The following is a 24,723-nucleotide window of genomic DNA, read 5'->3' as shown; positions in this document are numbered from 1 at the left end:
GCGTCGGTAATTGGCGAAAATCTGGTTGTAAATCCGGAAGTTATCGTTCCTAAGTTCATAGTTCATCATTTCAGCGTGAGTTGTAAGCTTACCTAATGATTTTATCAGGAATTATCATTCTAAAATAACTTCTAATAAATGCCCCCCTTTTGGAAAATGCAACGCCCTCGGGGGCGACTGTTCAAGGAAATACAGTAATCCACAAATCACACAGATATTCTTGTAATTATCATTGCAATAAAACACTAACTCTAAGATGCTAAAAACTTGTACCACCTTTGATTATATTATATCCTGTTATAAGTGCAATACTACAATATTCACACATTTGTAATTTGACACACTTAACCTGGTCCTTTTTCCTCACAGTAATTTGTTCATGGTAGCTTGAGTCTTTTTTGTATATGTTTTTTCCTTACCCAGTTGGCATAGGTAGTAGCCAGTATTTAGGTTCTTCACCAAATATTTCTCTGAAGTTATTGCAGGCACTTCCACGGCTAAAACCGTCTTTGTCTGGTCCATGGCGAAACACTGGTGGTCTGAATGATTCTGTTGATATCAAAAACAATACACTGGTCAAAATCAATATGAAGGAGGTAATGATAGTGTTGTTGTAAGTAAATATGAAAAGGATAAAGATAAATTGATGAGGATATAAAAATCTTACCAAAATTGGTTTAATTTACCACCTTAATTAAATTTTCTTTCTGATGTAAATGGTAAAGGGAAGAAAGAATGATTTTGCCATAGAATATATTTTACCCTTCCCAGAATCCTTTGTAACATGATGCATTACCTCATTATATCAAATTACTTTGTACAGGTTGTCATGTTGAGAATAGACTAAACATGTGGTGATAGTTAAGAAATAAACATATTTTGCAAGATTTTGATGTGCCCTGTTCATTAAAGTACTTTTTGTCACTATCGCCCCATATTGAATTTGAAGAAATGAATTATGGGAAGAGTAAGAAATTTTCTCTGCAATTTTGCTATTGGCTGACATTAGCAGTAATTCAATATGAAATTGTCACTACTAAAATTACAATATTGTGCCATGAATAAGCTCTATCCATTACCCATTATGTGAACTATGCATCTTTTTAAATCAGTGGGTGAGATGGACACATTAGAAGCTAGATGTGGTTAGTGCCAAGCGACTGAATTTTTAATTTTACAACTAATCTACTCTTTCCTTTCATTATTGCAATAAGCCTTACATGATGATGCAACTAGCAATTATAGATATCCAAAAAATGCAACTAATTTTACTCTATGTTCTGCAATGTAATGGTATGAAAAATAAACGTAACTGACTATGTAACTGTTCAATAATCACTTACGCTTAATTGAAAAGCATATTATGACATTCTTAGCAGGTACTACTCCTAATTCCTGAAAATTGCAGAAATATTTTTATAGAGGGTGGAGAGTTTTGAAATTAGTAATTTGCAACTATAATTAATCCTTTATTAAAACCTAACTATTGTCCATATAACTTCCTCGAGACAGTAAAGTAAAAACAATATCTTGAGAAAGGTATAGAGACTATAGGATTTTAAATTTCAGGGGCTGTTAAATTGTTGAAAAAAGATCCAAAAAGTAGTGCATTTTTTGCATGTTTTAACAGGCACAAGCATACACATGCAGACTATGTAATAATTTGATGCCCAAACTTAATGCATGAGAAATATTGCTTACAATTTTTAAGTTTGATAATCAGAATTTATAGTAATTATATCAAAATTGAGTAACACCAAATAAAGGTATGTCTGCATCTTTACCTACAATCTTACAAAATTTTCTTCATAAACTTTTGATCAGGAAAAAATAGTTCTGAAATTTCTGGAATGAAGAGTAGTCAATAGGGGCCAAACTATCGTAACAATATCCTCTGTTATACCTTATATGGGCTGTATCAACCTCCCTGTATTGCCTGGCTGTTCTGCCATTGTGTAAAACTACATAGTGATATGGTTAGTTTCACTGACCATGCTCGTAAACCCATGTCAATCTGTGACATCTTGGTGGGTTTTAGTAAGTTTTTAGTGGGTTTGCCATCAGACAAGTTTATTACTTTTCTCTGTTGACAAGGGGTGGCCTTCAGTGAACAACTCTTTTCAGAGCCATCAGTAGGTAGGGAGCGGCCTCAGTGGCGTAACTGCGAGAGGGGGGCATTGAAAGTCAAAATTTTCATGCGCATTTCAGCACAAGATCAATTGAAAGAACATTTTAAGACCGATATTCAACTTCTAGTAACCAAAATTAATTAGTGGTAGCACTGGTAGGCCTTATTTGTTTCTTTCCCCCGGACGCTACCAACCCTAGTTCCGCCATGATCGAGCGGCCTACATGTCCCATTCTTAGGTACTTTGCTAGAGTTAGAAGTTACAGTTACTCCTAACAAAAGCTTGACAGTTCCATACTTGTCCAACGGCAAATCGGTAAAACTTACTCATTGTTATGTTTCATAAAGGCCTATCCAAAACCTTCCTAGCTGTTTTAATCTTTTGTAAGTATTAGCATCTGCTGAGTGGCCTTGATCACCAGTATACAGTATAGCTCCAAACAACAGCAACACGGCCAGGCAGTATATGCTGGCGAAGTGACGTAGTAATCGGATTAACTACCATAGCAATAGGTGAAAACAATTTTTGATTATACCATGCTGCACTAGTACGTTCATGCAGTACCTCTGAATTGAACCATATCATGCGGATCACTCGCACCTGTAAGATTAGTATCTTTGAAAAGAGCGGCATTATATTCAATACTATGATTGCAGACATACACAAGTGATGAGTGCAAGCTGCTTGTAGTGCAGCACAATGTATTCAAATTGTTTTCACCTATTCCTATGGTAGTTAATCCGATTTATTACATCACTTCGCCAGCATATATGGAGGGTGATACCCAGCCCTTTGTTATATTGTTACGAGAAATTGACCCCTGGTCATTAATCAACCACTGTTTTCTGGCTCCTGTTCAATTGGTATCTTAGTTCTCAAACTCTGAGGTTGATTTCTAAGGGCAATATCTATCTGTCACAGGGTGAAAACTAGGGGCAAATGATGGAAACTAGGGGAACTTGCAAACATCATCTTGAAAAACATATTGTAGTCTGAAACACCCGGGTAAGGGAGGGAGCACTTGTATTCAGCGGTGGATATCATGCTCATGTATGAACTTTCAAAATGGACTCTAAACAAGTATTTTTCTGCAGCTTTGTTAATACCCTAAACAAATATTTTGGTTACTAGCAGCCATCCCCTGCCCCCCCCCCCCTCTCCCTTAGATACATCCACTACTAGAATTGTCTGGGTTGTAGTAAAAGTACTAGGTATATCAATAAATGATATAATCTGGGATACTTTGAATAATTATATGCATTCCAAATGTTTTCAAATACAATGTTGCATATTTGGTATGCAATAATGAATTGCGGTAAATTCAATTTGAAATAATTCTCTATTGTTTGCAATTTACAATTACAATACTCTATTGTAAAAGGCATACCATAAATTCTTAATTTTCTTTTTTAAACTAGCTGATTGGATCTCTTAAAAATATTAGTTGAGTTGAATATAAATTGTGTGTTAAATGTTAGATAACATTAGTGAAAAATAATGCAAAATCCATGAACCATAATTCAATGCTAATTCAACAGATTCAAACAAAAGGCAACATGTCTAATAAATACATGCATGTAAATGCAATAAATTATTATAACAATATTAGTATCCTAATGCGAAAACTCTTTGTAGTTTTTACTTAATAGGCAAAACATGACTTTATATGCCATGATATGGAATGCAGTCTTCACACTTGGATGTAATTGATAAAGTCGGTAGTTATTCTGAACATCTCAATACCATTGCATGAATTTGTTCGTCACTGCATTTCTAAATTGTTAAATTTTGCATGAATGGACTTAAAATTCAATTTGATTTGCCTCCAGTATTTGATTTTTGTAAGTTAGGACTCAAAAAGTTGTCATAAGTTCATACCCATCTCATCATTTATAAAGTTGTTCTCCATATATTTGATTTATTAATCTTTTTAGCGAGGGAGAAGTTATTCATTGGTAGGTCAGCATCATATTCCCCTCCAAGCCTCCATCACAAACATTCTATGAAGGTGGCTTGGGAATATGTTTGACATGGATGATGGATACCTTCTCTATGCCAAGGCTTGATCAAAAATATCCATTTAACTTTAATATCTTAACTTGGACAAATATATTCACCTAAAATTTACACACAAATAATAAATTAAAAACCAAGAAACCAAAGCATATTGAAAGAAGTAAATATAGTAAATCTTGGTTCACGAAAGGGAACTCCTAAATTGTAACGGAAAAATCAACACTTATACTTGAATTCCTTACCCAAAGTACTTCTATTGGTGAGAGTTAGATGTATATGCATACAGAAGAGTACCGACACACTGATAGCAAACATGGCCGCCGCAAAGAACAGGAAGAGAATGTGGAACTTGCTATTTTCTCCTCCTAGCCCTCCCTGCAGACAGACGAAGGTCAGTCGGGTTTAAAGGTCGGATGGACATGTCACGGGTCAGATCAGAAAAGAGTAAGGAGATACACAACAGGCAAAAATCAGTGGTGGATATGTGGGATGCTACTTAATATATGCAAGCTGCCTGGTACTAATCCAAAACACAAGCTGAACTAACGATGACCAAGGTGACTGAACAAGCTACATGTCTATTCTATTTTTATCTCAAATTTAGAGATATATTCACAGTTTCTAGTTCAAATTTGAGAAACGACACAACTCTTCCAAATTCTGCACCACAAACAATTTCACATCATGCATAACAGCTTGGTCACACTTTCCATGCATTAGTCCAGCTTGACATCATGGATTAAGCACCCAATAACAAAACAATGGATAAATTGGATTCCTTCCGCCTACCTAGTGTGGTCTGGTTGTTAAACACCAGGCGAATATGTACGCAAAATAGAGCAGTAATGCTCAGTGAGAAACATAGGCTGATCAGGAAGAGAAACATGATTTGAAAACTACCGGCATCCTTGTCAATCTTGCTCTGTGAAAATAATCACATTTCATTTATGAGTATGGAGAAAAATATGCAACTGCCTATTACCGTAAAACCCTGTCTATAAGCATATAGTGTGCTTTTGATGAAAGCTACATTAATCGAGTTTGAGCAAATAAATTACGGATCCAAGCATATACAAACAAGTATTATTTTAAGACCGATCAATTGTCTTGGTATATTAACGCTTGCTTCGAATTAATTAAGCTTTTATAAAAAACACTATATATGCTTGTAGACGGGGTTTTACGGTATATGACAGTATGGATGAATTGCTTGAGTATAATTGAACCAAATATCATACTTATTCAGCCTCACCCCTATAACAGGTCATGAATTGCAGTAATTGCTTATTCTTAAACACTTGAGATGTTCCTGCAATCTTATTGGTTCTTAGCTGTGTGATATGACACGATATCACATGGTTAAACATCCATCCACTACTCCCAAACTATACACTATCCCCCACACAAATATCTTCTTCTTTTTTGCACTTTCAGAATCTTTACTAATACAGAAATTCTCCCCTACAATTTAAAGTTAGACACTGTGGTGTGTGGTGTATAGAAATCCCTGCAAATCAAATAGCAAATGGACTTTCAGTTTTGTCAATATTTCTAAAAGGAAATGGTTTCAGGGTAGTCTCCTGATTATCAACAATGTTTAAGTGATAAATTTGTAAGTGACTTCAAAATTTTTTACTTATTTGTTTGGTCCTCGGCAGATCTCTGTCAGTCCTTTTAATTTGGTTGATTTACAATATGATGCACCTCCAGCGATTGCTAGGGAGAGGCCAAAATATGCAGTGCATCATGGGAAAATGTTGACATCCAAAGCCCGTATAATATGAATACAACACAGAAACATGTGTCATTGTGTGTTTAAATGTCAATAGAAATAGCAATGTTACACACTAAAACAGCAAATCGCAAATATAATAGATCCATTTTCTATCTATTGATTACATGGAATCCTTCGTGGAGCTGTTTTCAACATTATTATTATCACACTTATGTGAAAATCCAAAGGTGGCTAGAATGGTTATGTTGAGCCGGACATCAAATATTGGACTGGCGAGAGCAATTGCTGGCAGCACATCATACTGGGAATCGCAAGAATTAACTGGATTGTTTTTTTCAGAGTAAAAAATGAATCAAATACTAAATAAGAAATATACAAAATCAAACTTACCGTCCAGAATTGGATGAAATATGGTAGAACAGTTACAGCGACATAAAGGCAGTATAATAAGGCATATAGAAGGAAGAGAACAAAATATTTGTAATTGCTGAATCCTACACAATTGTTAACCCATGGGCAGTGATGGTCCATCTTTAGAACACACCTATAGAACAAATAGAAAGAACAACAAACTTGATTGTAATAAAATATCTTTTAACAAGGATATAACATACTGAAATAAAACTAAAACTCTGCTAAATATTGAATGTTTTCATCATTTTTACAATATGTCCCATGTTAGATTTCAAAAATGAGGTCAGGCTAGTGAAAAACCTAAACACCCCAGATTTTGCGTTGGAGGGATTTTTTGCTGTATGCATGAAAAATCAGTCATTGTTTTTGACAGATTTTTGTGATTGTATGGGTTTTTTGGGTCATTAAAACAACAACAAAAAAACATCCAACTGACCGACCTTATGGGTCCTTCCACCTGTAAAATGGGTGTTTTTTGAGCACCTTAAAACCATGCACTTCAATGACAAATGGCAAAGATGGAAAACAGTAGCAACTGACAAAAGTTCTTTTTAGTTTTAGTATTTTCCTGACAGTTAATACTACTAAATAGAAGTCATATACGGTCCTTGGCAATACAAAGCAACAGAAGCTGTATGCTTGCTGTGGCTATAAGTGACCCAGATTTTGCATTTTTAGTGATTTTTTTGTTTGGATGTCAAATCAGCCATTATTTGGCAAAATTTAAAAATTAAAAAAAAAAAAAAAAAAATACACGGTCGGGACCAAGGTACACGGTCGGTCGGTCGATTCGTGGACAAACAAACAATTTTTTTTTGGCCTAAGAGCACACTGATTTGGTGGAACACTTTGAAGCAATGATTATTACTGTCACTATAAAAATCAATAAATTTGAATTATTATGGCCCTGACTTGTTTGCAATGAAACTCTATACTTATGGATATTTATGACAAATTTATACTCTACAAACTACAAGCTACTCATCAACAACCCATATACTGTAAAGTGGTATATACTATTAAATTCTCATGATTTCTACAATTCTGAACACTTCTGAAATTTACTTTATTGGCAGTTTCTATGTGCTTCATAATAAAATAATAAAATCTACTGGTCGAAACATTTGTGTTGGCTTTTAATTTCACAGTTCTGAAGTTAAAACCAAAAACACCACAAAAATAAAACCACAAATATTTCCCACTATACAGTATGAAAGTGCTGGCTGCAACAGATATGTCTGCCATCAAGCTAAGTGCATCTCTAATGAAGGCAAAATCAAGTTCCATATGTTACATTTAATATTGTTGTCCATTTCACAATCTGCAAGAAGCAGAAATGCCATTCACGTTGAATGTAGGATTCACAAGATACCACAGGTGAATGGGCTATAATGTCGACATTACTTGATTTTAAGATATGGTCCATTGAACCAAAAAACAATAGAAAACAAAGAATTTCCCAGCTACTTTACTGAATTTTACTACCTTGCAAACAAGCGATATGGTCACATACACTGTATACTGCTATTTTCATGCGGGTTTTATTTTCAAATGGAATGGAAATGTAAGATATATTTATATTTGTGTCTCTTCGCCATTTACTCTAATTAGATAGCTTCAAACATAAACCTTCCTAGTTCAATTATTCCAATCAAAATTTTACTCCTCTCCTTAAATGATGACAAATGAAAATCGAAGTAGCACTGTATTATCAATATTATAACTACACCTTCATCCTGACAGTTTCTTATTTGTTTGCCCTATTCCTTTTTAAAGGAATTTTTATTACATCTTGCACTAGATAAAATATCCAGGAAAAGGCTGACATCCTTACACTGATGCCGTTTCTGGACTGTAATTAAAATAATTATATTCTGAAATTACCTCCTATCAATTTTTGAATCCAATGTGATATTAATTTTGAAATAAAATGTTCCACCTGGCACATAGAGAACTAATTGCCATGTATTTTGTCCATGTTTAAATCACTTTACCATCAATGCAAATTGCCTGATGTAATATATAGGCTACACTGTAGCATAATTACTATACCATATGTGAACCGCCCTAACAAAACCAGGAACAAGTCGCATTTTTGACATTATGGATTTGAATGAAAATGTAAGCACTGGACAATAAGTTTTAAAATGATACCAAAATTATATAAATAGCATCAATACTTTTCAAGATATGGATAATTTTGTATGTAATGATACCATGATATTTTGGTCAAATTGCTATTCTGAGTAATGGGCTAATTAGTTTCCTGCCTTACACAGAATTGAATGGGGATTATCATAGTTCAGCTGTTATTTATTGATTAAATAATCCTCTTTTTAATAAGTACTTTCAAGGATTTGAAAGTCCACTTAGTCCCACAGTTAAATACCATGAAGTTAGGAATTCCAAAATATGATTTTTTTAAATGGGAATGTCATCTTTAAAGGCCAATAACTCAAAAACATGTCTGGCGACTTGTTCCGGGTTTTGTTGGAACTGGTCACATATTGCAACACTCAGGTAATATACAACATCATTATGTTGATGTAAGTAATTAACCTCACATACATGTGAACACACATGTGCTGGGCATATATATTGTGTATGTGTGGGAAGTGTGTGGGCAATGAGTGATGGGGGCCTTGGGGGGGTGTGGAGGCATTATGGTCAGTGTTCAGGATCACTTTACCATCAATGCTAAGTACCAGATGTAATACAATGTATCATAATTATTGTAACATACGTAACACACTCAGGCACTATAATACAGTATTATCATTATGGTGGTGAAAAGTAATCACATTGTATGTAAACACATATGGTGGGCATATATTAATTGTATATGTGTGGAAGTGTGTGTGGGTAGGTGGAGGTGTGTGGGGTAGGGGGCAAATAAAAAGTCTAGTTCTTAGTCTACCTGCAACTGCACACACATGACACACAACATCCACAATACTGGGATATTTGAGCTTTTAGCAGAGTTCATTTTTTGTGATTTCAACTATTCTGATGAGAAGTTTTGCAATTTCTTGTATTTCTGGTTTCGAACACCTACACATTAGAGCCTATGGGTACAAATATTTTCGAAGCCTTCTAACCCCCTGGACACTACTGGACATCTAACAACATTTCTGATTGGTTGATAACTTGAAATGCTCATTTCAATTGCCAATTATGACTGGGCTTTAAACTATTTATGGTCAAACTTGTATTTGCAGATGATCTTATTAATACCCTCCTTGATTGGTTCAAAATTGGACACAATATTCATTTTGGCCAATCGGCAGGTAGTTCTCATGGGGTTAATTTCTCAATTCTGAAATTAATTGCGAAAACCACACAGATTTAACCTCACATATATTTCCTGCTATACATTATGTTAACATCAAGTTGACATACACCATCCATACTTGTCATACAGTCATTCCCTCACCATGCACAATTGACAGCAATTACATGTTATGATGTGGATGTGTGTGGGTGTACAGTAAACATTGGGGTGTATATTCTGTAGTATTACTTACAACCTTGCTCTACTTTTATGTCACTGTGAATATTGAAGAACAGAGAAGATATCTAACCCTTCCCAGAATCCTTTGCAACATGATTCATCACCTCATTACATCAAATGATGATTATTACTTTGTACATGTTCCCTTTGTTTTCATTTTGAGAATTGACTGGCTAAACATGGGACGATAGTCAAGATATAAACACATTTTGCAAGATCTGGATGTTCATTAACCCTAACAGAACTAGGACTCACTAAAGCTCACTATTAAAACCGCTCTGCGTGCATGCATTCCACGGGACTTGATGACGCAATCAGACCAAGTCATATATACCCAGGGAATCGTTGGCCGGGCCAATGTCACCTGTGTAGCTACATGCTGGGGATCTTCTGCGTGGCATGCGAGGGGTCCGAGGTTCGAATCCCAGGGTGCCAAGTGACTTTCTTCTTCATCTTCTCTCTTTTTCGTTCCTTCTTTCCCTTCCGATAGCCAAAAAACCACGGGTAGGGTTAGGGTTAGTGACCATGCATATTTTCCCTATATGCCTTCTTAACCCTAACAGAACTAGGACTCACTAAAGCTCACTATTAAAACCGCTCTGCGTGCATGCATTCCACGGGACTTGATGACGCAATCAGACCAAGTCATATATACCCAGCGAATCGTTGGCCGGGCCAACGTCACCTGTGTAGCTACATGCTGGGGATCTTCTGCGTGGCATCTGCGAGGGGTCCGAGGTTCGAATCCGGGGGTGCCAAGTGACTTTCTTCTTCATCTTCTCTCCTTTTCGTTCCTTCTTTCCCTTCCGATAGCCAAAAACCACGGGTAGGGTTAGGGTTAAGGTACTTTTTGTCACTATCGACCCATGTTGCACTAGATAGCAAATCAGTACAGAAAATTGAAATGCATTGTGGGAAGTGTAAAATATCTTCTGTGATTGAGGCAGCTACTCCCAAATCCAGAAAAATATAACAGTTTGGAGTCAAAATAATATTAGCCTCTTTTGCCAAATAAAATCAATCCCTAATCCTTTAGTTGGACATGTCAGTCATTATATCATCACCTTGGATAAAGACAGTCATGCATGCCATTGGAAGTGTTTTGGACAGTTGCCTGTTTACCATGGTCACTCAGTATGACCAATTGGATTTTTGGAAACCAACCAATTGGTAAAAGAGCCTGATAAATTCTGACAAAATTGCACATTTTAAAACATGAAAAAGCAGAAATATACTATGATTTATTTTACTAATTACTATAACTGGACAAGATTTTGGCTCTTAAAACTGTTTTTCCCAGATAATGCAATTTAGGTGGATGTTAACTTCTTTTGTTCAACACAGAGTCAATAGGAACTGCGCATGCCTGGGAATATGTCCTTGAACCAAAGTAGGCATACAGCACAATTCAACTAAAGGATTACTAGGAATAGTATTTGGCTGTGTTTCATTTGGTATAACACAGTGATATTTTTTAAGCAAAGGATTTTTTTTTAAATATGCTAAAGTCATCAGAAAAATGTATATGTGGTTAAAGAAAACATAGAATAGATATATATATAAAAATAATAAAAATAAAATCTTTTTAAACAAAGTTGGAAAAATTTACAAATAGAAAATTGGGCTGTCCCTGGATCTGGAACTTACGAGCTACACAGGATTGCACAAGTTTAAAACTAATTTAAATAGGCCTATATATTAAAAAAATAATACACATCTGTTGGCACGGACCGCTGATATGTGGGAGAGGCTATATAATACCATCGCAGAAGCAATTACAAGAAAATTCACCTACTATAAATTCTATGTAAAATCCAACAATTTTATTGTGGTCAGTCATATGTAACACAATCTACTCCATGGGGGTCAAAGGAGGCATTTTTGAAAATGGAGTTACTATAATTATTATACATTACGCTATCATATACTGAAAACACCAAAGGTCTAGCATACTTGGTTGTGATATTTTGTGATGTAATTTCTTACGTATTGTATTGTTTCTTACTCCATATGTTTACCTTCATCTCAATTTCAAATTTGCCGCCTTTGGCCCCCATGGACCAGATCGTGTCACATATTAGGTTCTTTACAATGTAACATTGGTAATTTACAACTACTAGTATATAGATATTGTAATTTTGTTTATATAAATGAATGCAAGCCACTAGACCCTTGTTTGTCAGGGGGGTCAAACCCCCACCCTTTTTATTTTTCCACCACGCTTTTTAGCCATATACCCTTTCTACCAGAAATTGAACCCCCACCCTTTTGTGACCAAAGCTTTCAACATTGTAGTTGGCAAATTTGGACGCTTCGCCGCTACCGCAATTACATAGTCACTTCCGGGTTCTCACAATCTGCACCCGCCATTGTCCATTTCAGAGTACGAATTGATGCAGAATTTATCCTCATCTAACACTCATGATTTTCTTCTTCATCTGAAACATTTCCAACATTATATTGGCACAATTACTCGCCCCCAAAGGTCCCTGAACGAACTGTGCGTCGCTTTTTTTGAAGCCATTTTCATCATCAATTTCGTTTCGTTCAGATGACAACAACATGTGTGAACTTCTGCACATGGCTGACATCCGGAATCGGTTCCAAATTTTCCAAACAAGTGCATGCTTTTGTTGGAATCAGGAGTAATTTATATATAACAATTAAAAGACAACAATAATCCAGGAGGTACTTACGTTGAACATACTGAACAATGATGTGCTCTGTCTGGTTTAATTGCTTTACATGGACCACAATAACGCATACCTGAGTAAGGGGGAAAACACAACTCTTATTACAACCTTCATTATGGACCACAATAACATATACCTGGATGAGGGGGGAACACAACTCTTACTACAACATTCATTATGTACCACAATAACCATAACATAAACCTGAGTGGGGGAAAACACAACTCATATGATCGAAGACCGAATTAAAAAGACTATTTAGCGTCTGACATCAAGGCAAAGGCACGCCGTGATTGGTTGCTGACCTGCGCAGTACAGCATTTTTGGTGTAATTGACAGGACGTCATACACAAACTTTTTTTTTTTAATTCGGTCTTCAATTATAACAACCTTCATTATTCTCTGATAACAGAGCTACAGGTGCACCTCTTATATGCACTATATATCTAAGGAATTTTGGAATGTCACACACTTTAGAATAGTAATCAAATACAGTACACAAAAGAATTAAGGTACCAGTTATGTTCACCCCTGTATATCCTAAACAAAGACAGATATGTCATAATTGGAACCAGCAGCCAATAGCTGTATCTTTTAGCTCTGATTTAAGACTTCATTTGTTGAAATCATTCAAGAAATAAAGACATGATGATCCAAAATCCCAAGGAAGATGCAAATTCATATTGAATCCTATTGATTTGTACACAAAGCGTTCTTGAACAAGAGAACAAGCACCATGCTTTCCATTGATTAGCATATTAAAACTAGAGTCATGCTTTCATTAGATCATAAAAGTGCAACTTTTGATTTTGTTCCTTCCTTAGGTTTTCGATCACTGTTTCTTTAATTTTCAACTGATTTCAACAAATGAGGTCTTAAATCAGAGCAAAAGAGTACAGGTGCTGGCTGCATGTTTTAAATTTGACATATTTATCTTTGTTTAGGATATACAGGGGTGAACATAACTGGTACCCTAATTCTTTTGCGCACTGTATATGTGTATACTACCCGGGCCCACAATATGTATAGATCGGAATATACAGCTACCAGAAAGACTACTTGAATATTGTTGGACCGTTCATTTTTCTGTTTTTCACTTTCATGTGACAGTGGTTTATAGCTAATAAGATTCCTCCTCTTCATTTTTTACACCACAAACTTTACAAGGAAGTCTTAGCAAAGGAATAAAAACAATTTGATGTCTAAGAAGCAGGCCTTGTCTTTTGAGGAAAGGAGTGTGGTTGATTACACTCCTAAACAAAAAAAATATAAGGTAAGCAATTTTACCAATTGCTCACTAAATTGGTGAGGACCCACCAAGAGGGCCCGCAAATAATAATAATTATTGTTATTCTAGCCAAAAACAAAGTATTGGAGTTCTAAAACAAGTCAACAATGGTTGATAACAAATGCCCATACATATATGGTAGTGCCCTCAGAATTATAAGATCCAAGGGCAAATGACCCTTGAAAAATTTGTCTTATTTTGACCCCTGCACCTCATAGCACAGTCCTAAACATCTACACGAGTGCGATTCAAATCACATGCATACAGCACACCTTAATGTCTTGACGGGTGTGATAAATAGTACACCTGGAAATGTCAAAGACAAGGCCTGAAGCAGTTTCCTTTCTACATAATGTAAGTCATGCTCCAGCCCCTTTCCTTTCTTTGCCTCTCTGGCAAAATATTGTATAATAAATCAATGTTCTGAAGGAGAACAGAACAGAATAAAACAAAACAAAAGCCCTACTTCATTTTTAACCAGAGTTAAACTTTTCCACTTACCACCACCAAATGTCCTAGTGTGCACTGGTAGTCTTTTCTCCCTAGAAATTTGTTTTAGAACATCAAGTTGTTGTTCATTTCTATCTTCTGCTTCATAACGTTGTAATTCTGAACTTGTCAGATAGAACTGAAATGGAAAAATACCCAGCAAAAATTATTATTACAATGAGCCAATGATTTGCGCTGTAGACCATTTTGTGACACTTCAAAATTGTTGTACTTTTCTGTGCAATTTATACAGTAGTTCAAGCAAAATTTGACCAAATATTTCATTTTTCTACTCATTTCTTGTTTCATCCACTAAAATTAAAATCGCAGCTACCTTGTTTGAGTCATATTATGTTTCTAACATATACATTTTTCATTCCATCATTTTAATTTCCTGAATGTTCTGTAAAATCCCCACAAAATGGGCTATTCCAGTTTAAATCTACACCCCCTATGGAAGACATGACCATAATCTCCCACACAGGGAGTGTGATTTCAAATGGAGTCATCCATTCAGGTAACTCCATTTGAAATGCACACCCTTTTTAAATGCAATTTTATGTAAGTCCTCCACAATTCCCCATGAGATTGATTTCCCCTACAATTTTGTGATTTTAACACCCAATTTGTCATTTGTCTACAGGTACAAATAATAGGATACTTTTTCATTACTGGGTACTACATTTGTGTAGTACGCGATCGATAATCAACAGCCCGTACCCGGACCACGGAATAATTTTAAAATTTACTTATGTACTTAAAAACATTTCTTACACCTACCTCTGTTGGCATCCTGCCAATTTGTGTGAATATAGTTTTCCAATATGACCATACAAACATGACCAAGAAACAATGGTAGAATAGAATATAAAATACTGAAATGAGAAAAAAGACACATTAATATTACGGCTACATATTAAATCACTATCAATATCAGTGTTTTCCTGACCATACTACACCAAATTCTTAAATTTGGATTTAGGTATTTTAGAACAAATTATACAAATAAGTTCTGTATAATAAATTGGGCAAAATGTAATTCAGAAATTAAATACAAATGTCACAAATATGGGTCTCATCTTCTGGCCTTTGGTATAACAATGGCTCCCTTTTTAGAATCAATTTTGGTATTAAAATGGGTAATTTTTTACTTTTAGGCGTCACATATATTTTTATTACCGAGTTCCGACTGATTTTGCTTGATCGCATCACATATAATTAATGTAAATTTAAGAAGAGCAAAATGTTAACAAATTTCTTTTTTGAAACCACATAAAAATATAATTACATTATTCATTCCAATAAGCGCCCATGCCCCAATAAGCGCCTACCCAGGGTATTTTCAATTTGCTATTAAAAGGGTACCATTAATGTTGAAGTGACAGAAAGACATACAGTGAAATAGCTGGAGGACTACAAGTCCTGTGTAAACTTGCAATATATTTTCTGCTACTAGAACATCTCAGGACCCTTTTATAACCTACGTCAATTTGTCTCTAATAAACGCCCCATACAAAAAAATTAGGTAAACCAGGTAAAAAATAAGCGCTCATGCAAAATGACTTTGTTTGGCGCTTATTGGAATGAATACGGTACTATTAGGTTTGAAAACCAGCACTTACTTAGTTGAACTATACTGTGAAGTGGGGCCAGAGTAACTGCAAATAATAATAAAAACAAGAAAGAAAAAATGACATTATTAGTGATATTATATTACAGATTCGTGGCTTTCGGCTGAACCACTACCAGGCTATGTTAGCACCTGTACCAAAATCCAAATTTTGATGATTTTTTTTTCGATCGTCCAAATGAGCAGATCACTGAGAAATATACTGTACATACGGTATTCGCTATACACTAATTCAAGTTCACTGTTCACATAGTATACTCCTATGTGAACTCAGCCTGATCAGCAAAAAATAATGCAATAGGTCAAACAGCAGTTTGATAAACAGATATTAGAAGTGAATGTACAGACGTCACTAGACAGTTTGTATTAACAATTACCAAAGAAATGATTATATTTATCAAAATGTGGCCGATTTAATTTTGTTTACCTTTTTGTTCATACATACACGCTATGTAACAGTGCGCGACTGCGCGTAATTTGTCGAGAGCCAGGCATAAACAGCGCTTATGCCCGTGTCCCAGATGTGAGATCGCCGGGTAGGGAAAATGAAGGAAAATCATGTCTTTTTTAATAATGTTACTTACAAGTAATATTTTGTTATTATGTTGATGAAATAAGAATCACAAAATGTTCTGGTATGTATGAACGGGTTCTTTCATATATTTTCATAGGTACTCACACCTCCGTCACTACAATTTCCACTGTCCTTCTCCATATGAAGGTCTGAGGCTCCTAAGCATATCTGGTCCAGGGTTGTTCGAAAAGTTCTAACTTTAGCATGAACAACCGATAGCTTGTGATACGAAAGTTAGAAGGTGTAAGTATTTGTACTCATGTCACGTTCCTTGTTTGGCACATGTACACAGTTGCCATACAGGGCCCAATGTCATGCATATGAATAAAAACTTCTTCCTCAAGTAAATTATTGTCTAAAAAATATGAGGATATTGTTCTTGACATTATTAGTGACACATGTGCTATATTCCTCGAGTGATCGTCAGACATCACACAGTCATTGACAGTCGCCATTGCAGGGATGTAGCTACAGTGGGCGGTGGTGGGCGGCAGAGCCCACCACTCAGTTTTGGAGCCCACCACTCAGCTGCAATTTTAGCACTGGAGCCCACCACTCAGAGGGTGCACTATTGCACTATTTTATTGGATAACTCAAAAATTTGCTCCATTTTGGCAAAAAATTTCCAAAAATGCGAGATTTTCATTAAATGCCGCCCACCACTAAAACTGTCCTACATGTAGCAAAAATAAATAAATAAATAGCTACAACTCTGCGCCATTGTAATAGGTGATCAACAAATGTAGTGCTGGGCTCACATGTTCATTGTTCAAGAAAATACGACCCCGGAAGGGTGTCACCATCAGTTTGAAATGACAAGTCAACGTTTGCCAATCGGGAGATCAATTGATTTGCCCAGCAATAGATTTTCCCATTGTAATATGTAATGAGCGGCGATGGTCGGTCGTCAAAACAACTTTGATCAAGCAAGGTTGCAGAATTAAACGGACTCATAATATGGTCGGAATTTGTACTTCAGCGCCTGTGTTTCCGGTAAAAAGTAAGCAAACATTTCAGCTAAGATACATAAATGTTAGCCAAGCTAAATTGTAGCCAAATCGGACAATGTAAAAAAAATTGTTTTAATGCGTTTTAAAATTGACGACGCTATGACTGAACGTGTTATACTACCACCCTTCTATCTTCTATCCACACAGTAACTATCGTGTTGTCGTGGATAGTAGAGAGAATTCTTGATCAAGTCCAGGGTACACATGATCCAATTTTTTAAAACAAAATATCACTTCTTACCGTTCCTCACATGAAGATAAGACTTAAACAAAACATATTTGGTGCATGTGTGAAAAATTTGGGTACATTTGAAGGTGTAAAAATTACCAAATTTGTGACCATATCGGGCGTATCGATCTTCACCATAACAAAAATTTTTATCTCATAGAGATAACACGGTTATGACGGTGTCGAGGAAATTGCATTCCATTTGATGAAGAAAAGAGATACCGTACAGGAAGTCTTCATAGTGTTATTTTTAAGGATAATATCACAAAACGGAACATGTGAGTACTTTAATGAATGCAGGGTGAACCTTTGAAACTGCAACATGAGTTCAGTGCAGCTGCCTCCACGGGTGCCCCGCCTTTTGCAATACCTTCTGAACCTTCTGAAGTTGTAGTCAGCAGGGCGAAAACCGCAAATCGCTAACTATTAGTATGGAGGTCATGGCCTTATGGTGAGGAAGGAACCAATAGGGCCATAGTTCCAATAATTGGAACTCATGGCTCCAACCGTGAGTTCCAAGGAGCTATGTGAATGTGCCGCCACGATTTAGCGTGCATTCATCACCATTCACATATGTACATAGTTGTGGAGTGGACTTTTTGCTGCTCATAAAAATCGCTCAAAAATCGTCTTTTTAAATATTTCTTTGGACAAAAGCTGATGCATAGAATAAGTTTAGCAATCACAGATGACATACATCAGTAACACAGGTTTCTAAAGTGAGTATTTTACCAAATATATACAAATGCAAACTTGCCAAAATAAAACCCTGGAGGCACCCTACGGGAGTATCTACAACTTCAGAACAAGTCCTCAAACGTTCGAAATTTGTAGTTACTATGTAGGCCTACCTAATAGGGCCATGATGTGTCGGGTATATATTTTCATGATTAAACGGTTGTTTATGCACTCAGGCCGCAAGCGGCCCCTCGGGCATAAATTAGGGGTTCATTCATATATTTTCATGACTAAACGGTTGTTTATTATGCCCGAGTGGCCACTTGCTGCCTGAGGGCATAAATTAGGGGTTCATTCATATATTTTCATGACTAAACGGTTGTTTATGCCCGAGGGGCCGAGGGCATAAACAACCGTTTAGTCATGAAAATATATGAATGAACCCCGTCCATACTACTACTACTACTACTACTAAACAGCATTTAAAATAACGCTTTACGTAAAAAACCACAAAGCGCTTTACAACTTAATACTACAAACATAATATACAATGATACTAAAGTACAAGCAAAATGTAAAAAGGAAACAATATAATATACAACAATGAATTTTAAAAACATGGGATATAAATAACATGGCATAGAAAACAACAATAATCAACAGAGTCCTATAAGTCAAATAGATGCGTTTTCAGAGCACGCTTGAAAGAAACAAGGGTTTTAATGGAACGCAGTCTAGAAGGCAGCTTGTTCCATTCCATAGGTGCTGCTGCTGAGAAAGCCCGACTGCCATAGGTGGCAGTTCTGATGTTCTTGAATGATGGTCTTTTCAACAAAGGGCTCTCAATAGCAGACGCGACCTGAGACACCGCACTGGTTTGTGGATGGTAATCAAGTCCAGGATGTACTGTGGAGCCAACCCGTGGATGGCTTTGAACGCGAGCAAGAGGATTTTGAATAAAATCCTTTTTCTGATAGGCAACCAGTGTAAGGTGCGAAGGACTGGCGTCATGTGAACATGACCGCGCACTCTAGTCACTAGTCTGGCTGCAGAGTTCTGCACTCTCTGAAGCTTATCGATGATGTTCTGAGGCAGCCCATACAGAAGACTATTGCACGTATCCAATCTTGAGATCACTAAAGCATGGACAAGTGTTTCTGTTGAAGCTTGATCAAGGTAGGGTCTGAGTTTGCCGATGTTATATAAGGCAAAAGACGGATTTCTACAGATGTTATTAACATGTTGGTTCATCGTAACATGCTGGTCGATGACAGCCCCAAGATTACGCGCAGATGCTGACGGAATAACGGCAGCATCTCCTACTTGAAGAGATGGAGATGCAGGCGAGGAGCTGAAACGAGATGTCAAATGTAAAAGTTCCGTCTTGGAGTCATTGAGCATAAGATGGTTTCTTATCATCCAGCTACGGATATCCGCGACGCACTTTTCAACGGCAGACACGCTGATGTCCATGTCTTGATGATCAAAGCAACAGTATATCTGGCTATCGTCAGCGTACACCATGCACTCCAGGCCGTGTGCTTTAATGATTTCTTCAACCGGCGCAGAGTAGTATGAGAATGCCATTGGTCCAACACGGACCCCTGTGGGGCCCCTGACGAACATACTTCCACTCGAGCAAACGCTGTTTATCTTAACGCATTGTTGACGTTCTTGGAAGTAAGATTCCATCCAACGAAATGCTGTTCCCGTGATACCAAATCGGTTACGGAGACGTTGAAGCAGCGCTTGGTGATCGAGCGTGTCAAACGCAGCCGTGAGGTCGAGTAACACAACAATGACGTTCTGATGGATATCAACTGCTCTGAGGATGTCATTGGACAATCTTACCAGCGCGGTCTCCGTGCTGTGCTGTTTGCGATATGCCGATTGTCGATCGCCTTCCAATTTGTTCTCACTGACATACTTCTGAATCTGGTTGCTCGCGACACGCTCAATAACCTTGAACAAGAAGGGTAAGTTCGATATCGGTCTATAATTCTGTAGCACATCCGGGTCCGAGTTCGCTTTCTTAATCAAAGGAGTAACGAGGGCACGCTTGAGACTTGATGGAACAATCCCTTGAAGAAGCGACATGTTTACAATTCTTGTAATAACAGGCAGGGTAGTGTCAAGAATTTCCGGCTTTATGAGGATACTGGTTGGCATAGGGTCCAATCCGCAAGAAGTCTTGGCAGAGTCACTGATTATTTTGCGAACAAATTCCTCATCAACTTCCTCAAACGAGCTCAAACTTGAGGCACAGGAATCAACAACATTAACTGATACAGTTGGAACATCAGTGCTGCTAAGTTTATCGTGAATCTTTTCGATCTTACCGTCGAAGAAACCGTGGAAATCCTCAGCTAATGACTCTAACGAACAATGGGCAGGGAGAGTTTTTACTGGCTTTATGGAGGTTAGCTTGTCTCATGTAAACGAAACAGCTGTTTTTGACTACAGTCTTTGATCTTAGATTTGTAATGGTCTTTCTTTGCAGACTCCAAGGATTTGTGATAATTTCCGCAATGTTCTTGGAAGATCTCCTTGTCAACCTGAACATACCAGAACATTTTGTGATTCTTATTTCATCAAAATAATAACAAAATATAACAAGGAACATCATAAAAACGATGAATTTCCTTCGCTTTCATTACCCCGAGATCGCACATCCGGGCCACCGGGCATAAACACTGTTTATGCCCGGCTCTCGACCAATCACGTGCGCCGTTATATAGCGAGTATGTATGAACAGGGTTCATTCATATATTTTCATGACTAAACAGTTGTTCATACATGTATACCAGAACATTTTGTGATTCTTATTTCATCAAAATAATAGCAAAAAATTACAAGTAACATTATTAACCATTATAACCATCAACATCAAGACGCTGACTTCAAAGGCCCACTTCAATATCTAACCGCGACTTTGCACATGACCCCCCCCCCAACGTATAGTCGTATACGTCAACCAGAGATGGTCATTGTACAAAAAGGACAGCTGATAGACCCCGTGTTGTCACTGCCTATGCAAACGCTAAACACATGATCGCTCCCAAAGTCAATACCCCTATTTTGCGCGGTTTCAAGAACATTTTCAGCATTATTTACACAAAAACGGGTACAAATTAGCCTTGAAATTTATTCCTATTTTTTGCATTTCAAGTACACTTTTACAAAAGCACCCCTTTTTTAACATTTCAAGAACACACACCAAAGAACACAGCGGCCAAACTGGGAAGTCCATAGCGATGTAATCGGAGTAAACAAACCCCAGAAACAAACTGAGTGAGTTGCTGAATACTAGGAAGACACAAAACTTGAAATCCGGGAGTAAATTGAGCAAGAAATGTTAAGATTTCTTGGGATTTCAACATTCTCAGATTCACAAAAATATACCCTATTTTTTAATTTCGAGTACACCGGGGTCACTACTGTCGTCCAAAACAACCCTATTTTTTAAATATCGCGAACATTTTTAATATGTTCGCAATCATAGTTTAAAAATAACCCCTTTTTCTCGAAATTGTGAACGAAAATGCGTACACATTGTCAATGTTAAGTGATAACACCGGGAGATAGACATATTCATGATATTGATTGACATCATGACATGCATATTTTGATTTGACGGATCACACACAGAATAACATTAACAGCATATGAATTAGGCCTATCATTGCCAATTGTCATGATTATACTCTTCAGTCCGTATTGACGTTCACGTTCACGTGTTACAAATGGGTAAAACATGTATGAATCAATATAAGCTTATGGTGATCATGACATTTGCATTGATTGACTGTGGTGTTGACCTGTTCGTGTGTTCAGGTGTTCACATGTTCATGTTCATATTGGGCCGATGATGACACGAATTTAGATCAGCTTAAATTACGTAAAAACACACTTACATATACATAATTCAAAAACGTATGCATAGTACGACCATAAAACTACAGCTGTTATGAAAACTACGGGAAACCAGCCGGCAATTTTCATACAAACGCTTAAAACACCCATCTTGGTTCCGGGATATTTGGTCGATTTTTCAGCATAGCTGTAAATGGAGGTCAAAGGTCAACTTTTAATCCGCACCCACTTGACCGGTGACGTCACTAACTAGTTTGGCACAAGTATCACCCCCTCTATAATCATGATGACTTTTATAGAATTGTGATATTTAGAGGGCCTAAACATTTGATTTCAATAGCCCTGCAATAGCCAGACAATATTCGGTTTGTTTGTTTGTTTATTCTAGTTTTGGGGTGGGGGATGGGGGGGGCACTCAACTGAAATTTTGGTAGGGGTATGGGGCGCGGAGCTAAAAAAAACCCCTAAAAACTCAGTCATTTGGGGCAAAAAAAAAGGTCACGCTTGATGAACTGAAATTTTAACATTTTTCACTTTATGGGTCTTGCGAACTAAATTGGGACAAATTGTAGGCTCAGTTTGGAACTAAAATAATTCCAAAATTTTCCAAATTGGAGCTACTATATAGAGCCGACAATTGTCAGAGTGTAGGCCTATTAGCCGGGCCTATTAGCCGGGCCTATTAGGCTCAAAGAACTGGAGCATGGTCCCGTTGAAACAGCTGGTGACCTGAAAAGGGAACCTTGGCCGCCGCACTCATACAAAAAACTTTCGAAAAGAAAAACTAATGTTTGAATTTGATCAAAGCGATTCTACCCTACATGTTGGGGGCTATCTGCATTTGAACAAAGTGCTCTTTAAAATAAAACTTAGCCTACTATTGATTTATACTGACGAAATGAAAAATTTTTAGGCATAATAAAAATAAAGTGATATTACCTCACTCACTATAATTAAATAAATTTACTAGAAATTGAGTCAAAGTGGTGACCATGCCTGAAGGCTTGCAGGTTTTAGTATAATGTAGGAGCTCATAGGGAACAGGCAGTTGCATAGTTGGACCTTTAATAGAGTTTCCGCCATATGTATCCGGCTGCAGATTCGGAGGTTAATAAAAAGGCTATTTAGAGTTACCAAATTTGTTAGAACGAATCCACCTAACGTTTTTTTTACGTGCGAAAACATACTTGTTTCTGATGGATTGCGCTGATCATCAAAGTCTTTAATCTTGACGACCTTTTACTGGAAAGAACTTAGCAGTGGCGTAGATTTCTTTTTGACATTGGGGGGATGAAGTTGGAAAAAAATCTGAAAGTATAGTCAATCCAGCACCCTTTGGCGACAGAATTAGTTTATGATATAAATGCGAAAATTTTTGCTATTTTGAAGCTAAACTGATGAAATATGGTGTAAAAGTAGATTAAATGCGCGCGAAGCGCGCGAAAATTTGCACTTTTGGGGCTAAAATGGGCAAATATGAGGTTAATTTGGTCAGAAACCCATTATCAGGCGTCAACATTGGGGGGGGTGATTGTATGGACCATCCCCCCTGGCAAAATATTTGGGGGGATTTATCCCCCATCCCCCGGGATCTACGCCTATGGAAAGAAGATCGGGAAAATTGAACCGTTATTGAGGAGTGCCCACTCAGTTTTTTAATTAAAGGGACATTCCATGTTTCGGGTCTTAAAGGGACATTCCCAATGTGATTATTTATTTATTTATTTATTTATTTATGTATTTATTTATTTATTTATTTATTTATTTATTTATTTATTTATTTATTTATTTATTTAGTTAGTTAGTTAGTTAGTTAGTTAGTTAGTTAGTTAGTTAGTTAGTTAGTTAGTTACTGCTGCTTAGTTAGTTAGTTACATGTAGTTAGTTAGTTAGTTACTGCTTAGTTAGTTAGTTAGTTAGATAGTTAGTTACATGTAGTTAGTTAGTTAGTTAGTTAGTTACTGCTTAGTTAGTTAGATAGTTAGTACTAGTCTGCTTCGGTATGCACCATAATCATCAATGTCGTGTCATAGGCCTACAGGATAATTTTAGCCACCTGGGCCGATATTCATAAAGCCTTGCTAAATTAGCAACCAACTAGTGCTTAGCAAGATGCTAAATCCACTAGTTGATAGCTACGTAGCAATCAACTAATTTCTTATTCATAAAACCTTGCTAAACACTTTGCTAACTAGCTATCAACTAGAAATATTTAGCTGATAACTTATTTGGGTGTTTTGGGTGCTATGGCCTTCAACAGTTGTGTAACATCTAATACAATAGGCTTATATAATACATGTCTATTATACTTGAGCTCTGAACCACAGTCAAAATGATCAAAATGTAATGACTGACTAGTTGTCAACTAGTGACTTAGCGCTGCTCCAGATCAACTCTAAGTTTTGGCAAAATTTTAGAATATCGCGAATAAAGCTTGTCATCGTCAAAGAAGTC

The 24,723-nt window shown here is 36.7% G+C and overlaps 1 protein-coding gene across 6 annotated transcripts in view; it reads right to left on the bottom strand.

Moving 5' to 3' along the window:
* Positions 1–22,461, bottom strand: part of LOC140161108 (palmitoyltransferase ZDHHC20-B-like) — a 34,019-nt gene extending 11,558 nt beyond the window's left edge. For 5 of the 6 annotated variants that reach the window (XM_072184505.1, XM_072184506.1, XM_072184502.1 and 2 more), the window contains exons 1-8: positions 22,311–22,461; positions 15,898–15,933; positions 15,056–15,150; positions 14,288–14,414; positions 12,502–12,571; positions 6,271–6,424; positions 4,388–4,520; positions 420–549 (exon numbers count right to left, since the gene is read on the bottom strand). In XM_072184505.1, the coding sequence (XP_072040606.1) occupies positions 420–549; positions 4,388–4,520; positions 6,271–6,424; positions 12,502–12,571; positions 14,288–14,414; positions 15,056–15,150; positions 15,898–15,933; positions 22,311–22,419 (854 nt within the window). In that variant the 5' untranslated portion in view covers positions 22,420–22,461. Of the gene's footprint in view, positions 1–419; positions 550–4,387; positions 4,521–4,934; positions 5,068–6,270; positions 6,425–12,501; positions 12,572–14,287; positions 14,415–15,055; positions 15,151–15,897; positions 15,934–22,310 lie in introns of all 6 variants that reach the window. The other variant, XM_072184503.1, reaches the window with a different exon arrangement.
* Positions 22,462–24,723: the final 2,262 nt, after the last annotated feature.

This window comes from Amphiura filiformis, chromosome 9 (assembly GCF_039555335.1).
Source record: "Amphiura filiformis chromosome 9, Afil_fr2py, whole genome shotgun sequence".
Taxonomy (NCBI): Eukaryota; Metazoa; Echinodermata; class Ophiuroidea; order Amphilepidida; family Amphiuridae; genus Amphiura; species Amphiura filiformis.
The sequence above is the reverse complement of the archived record's forward strand: the minus strand, read 5'-3'. Positions and strand labels throughout refer to the sequence as shown.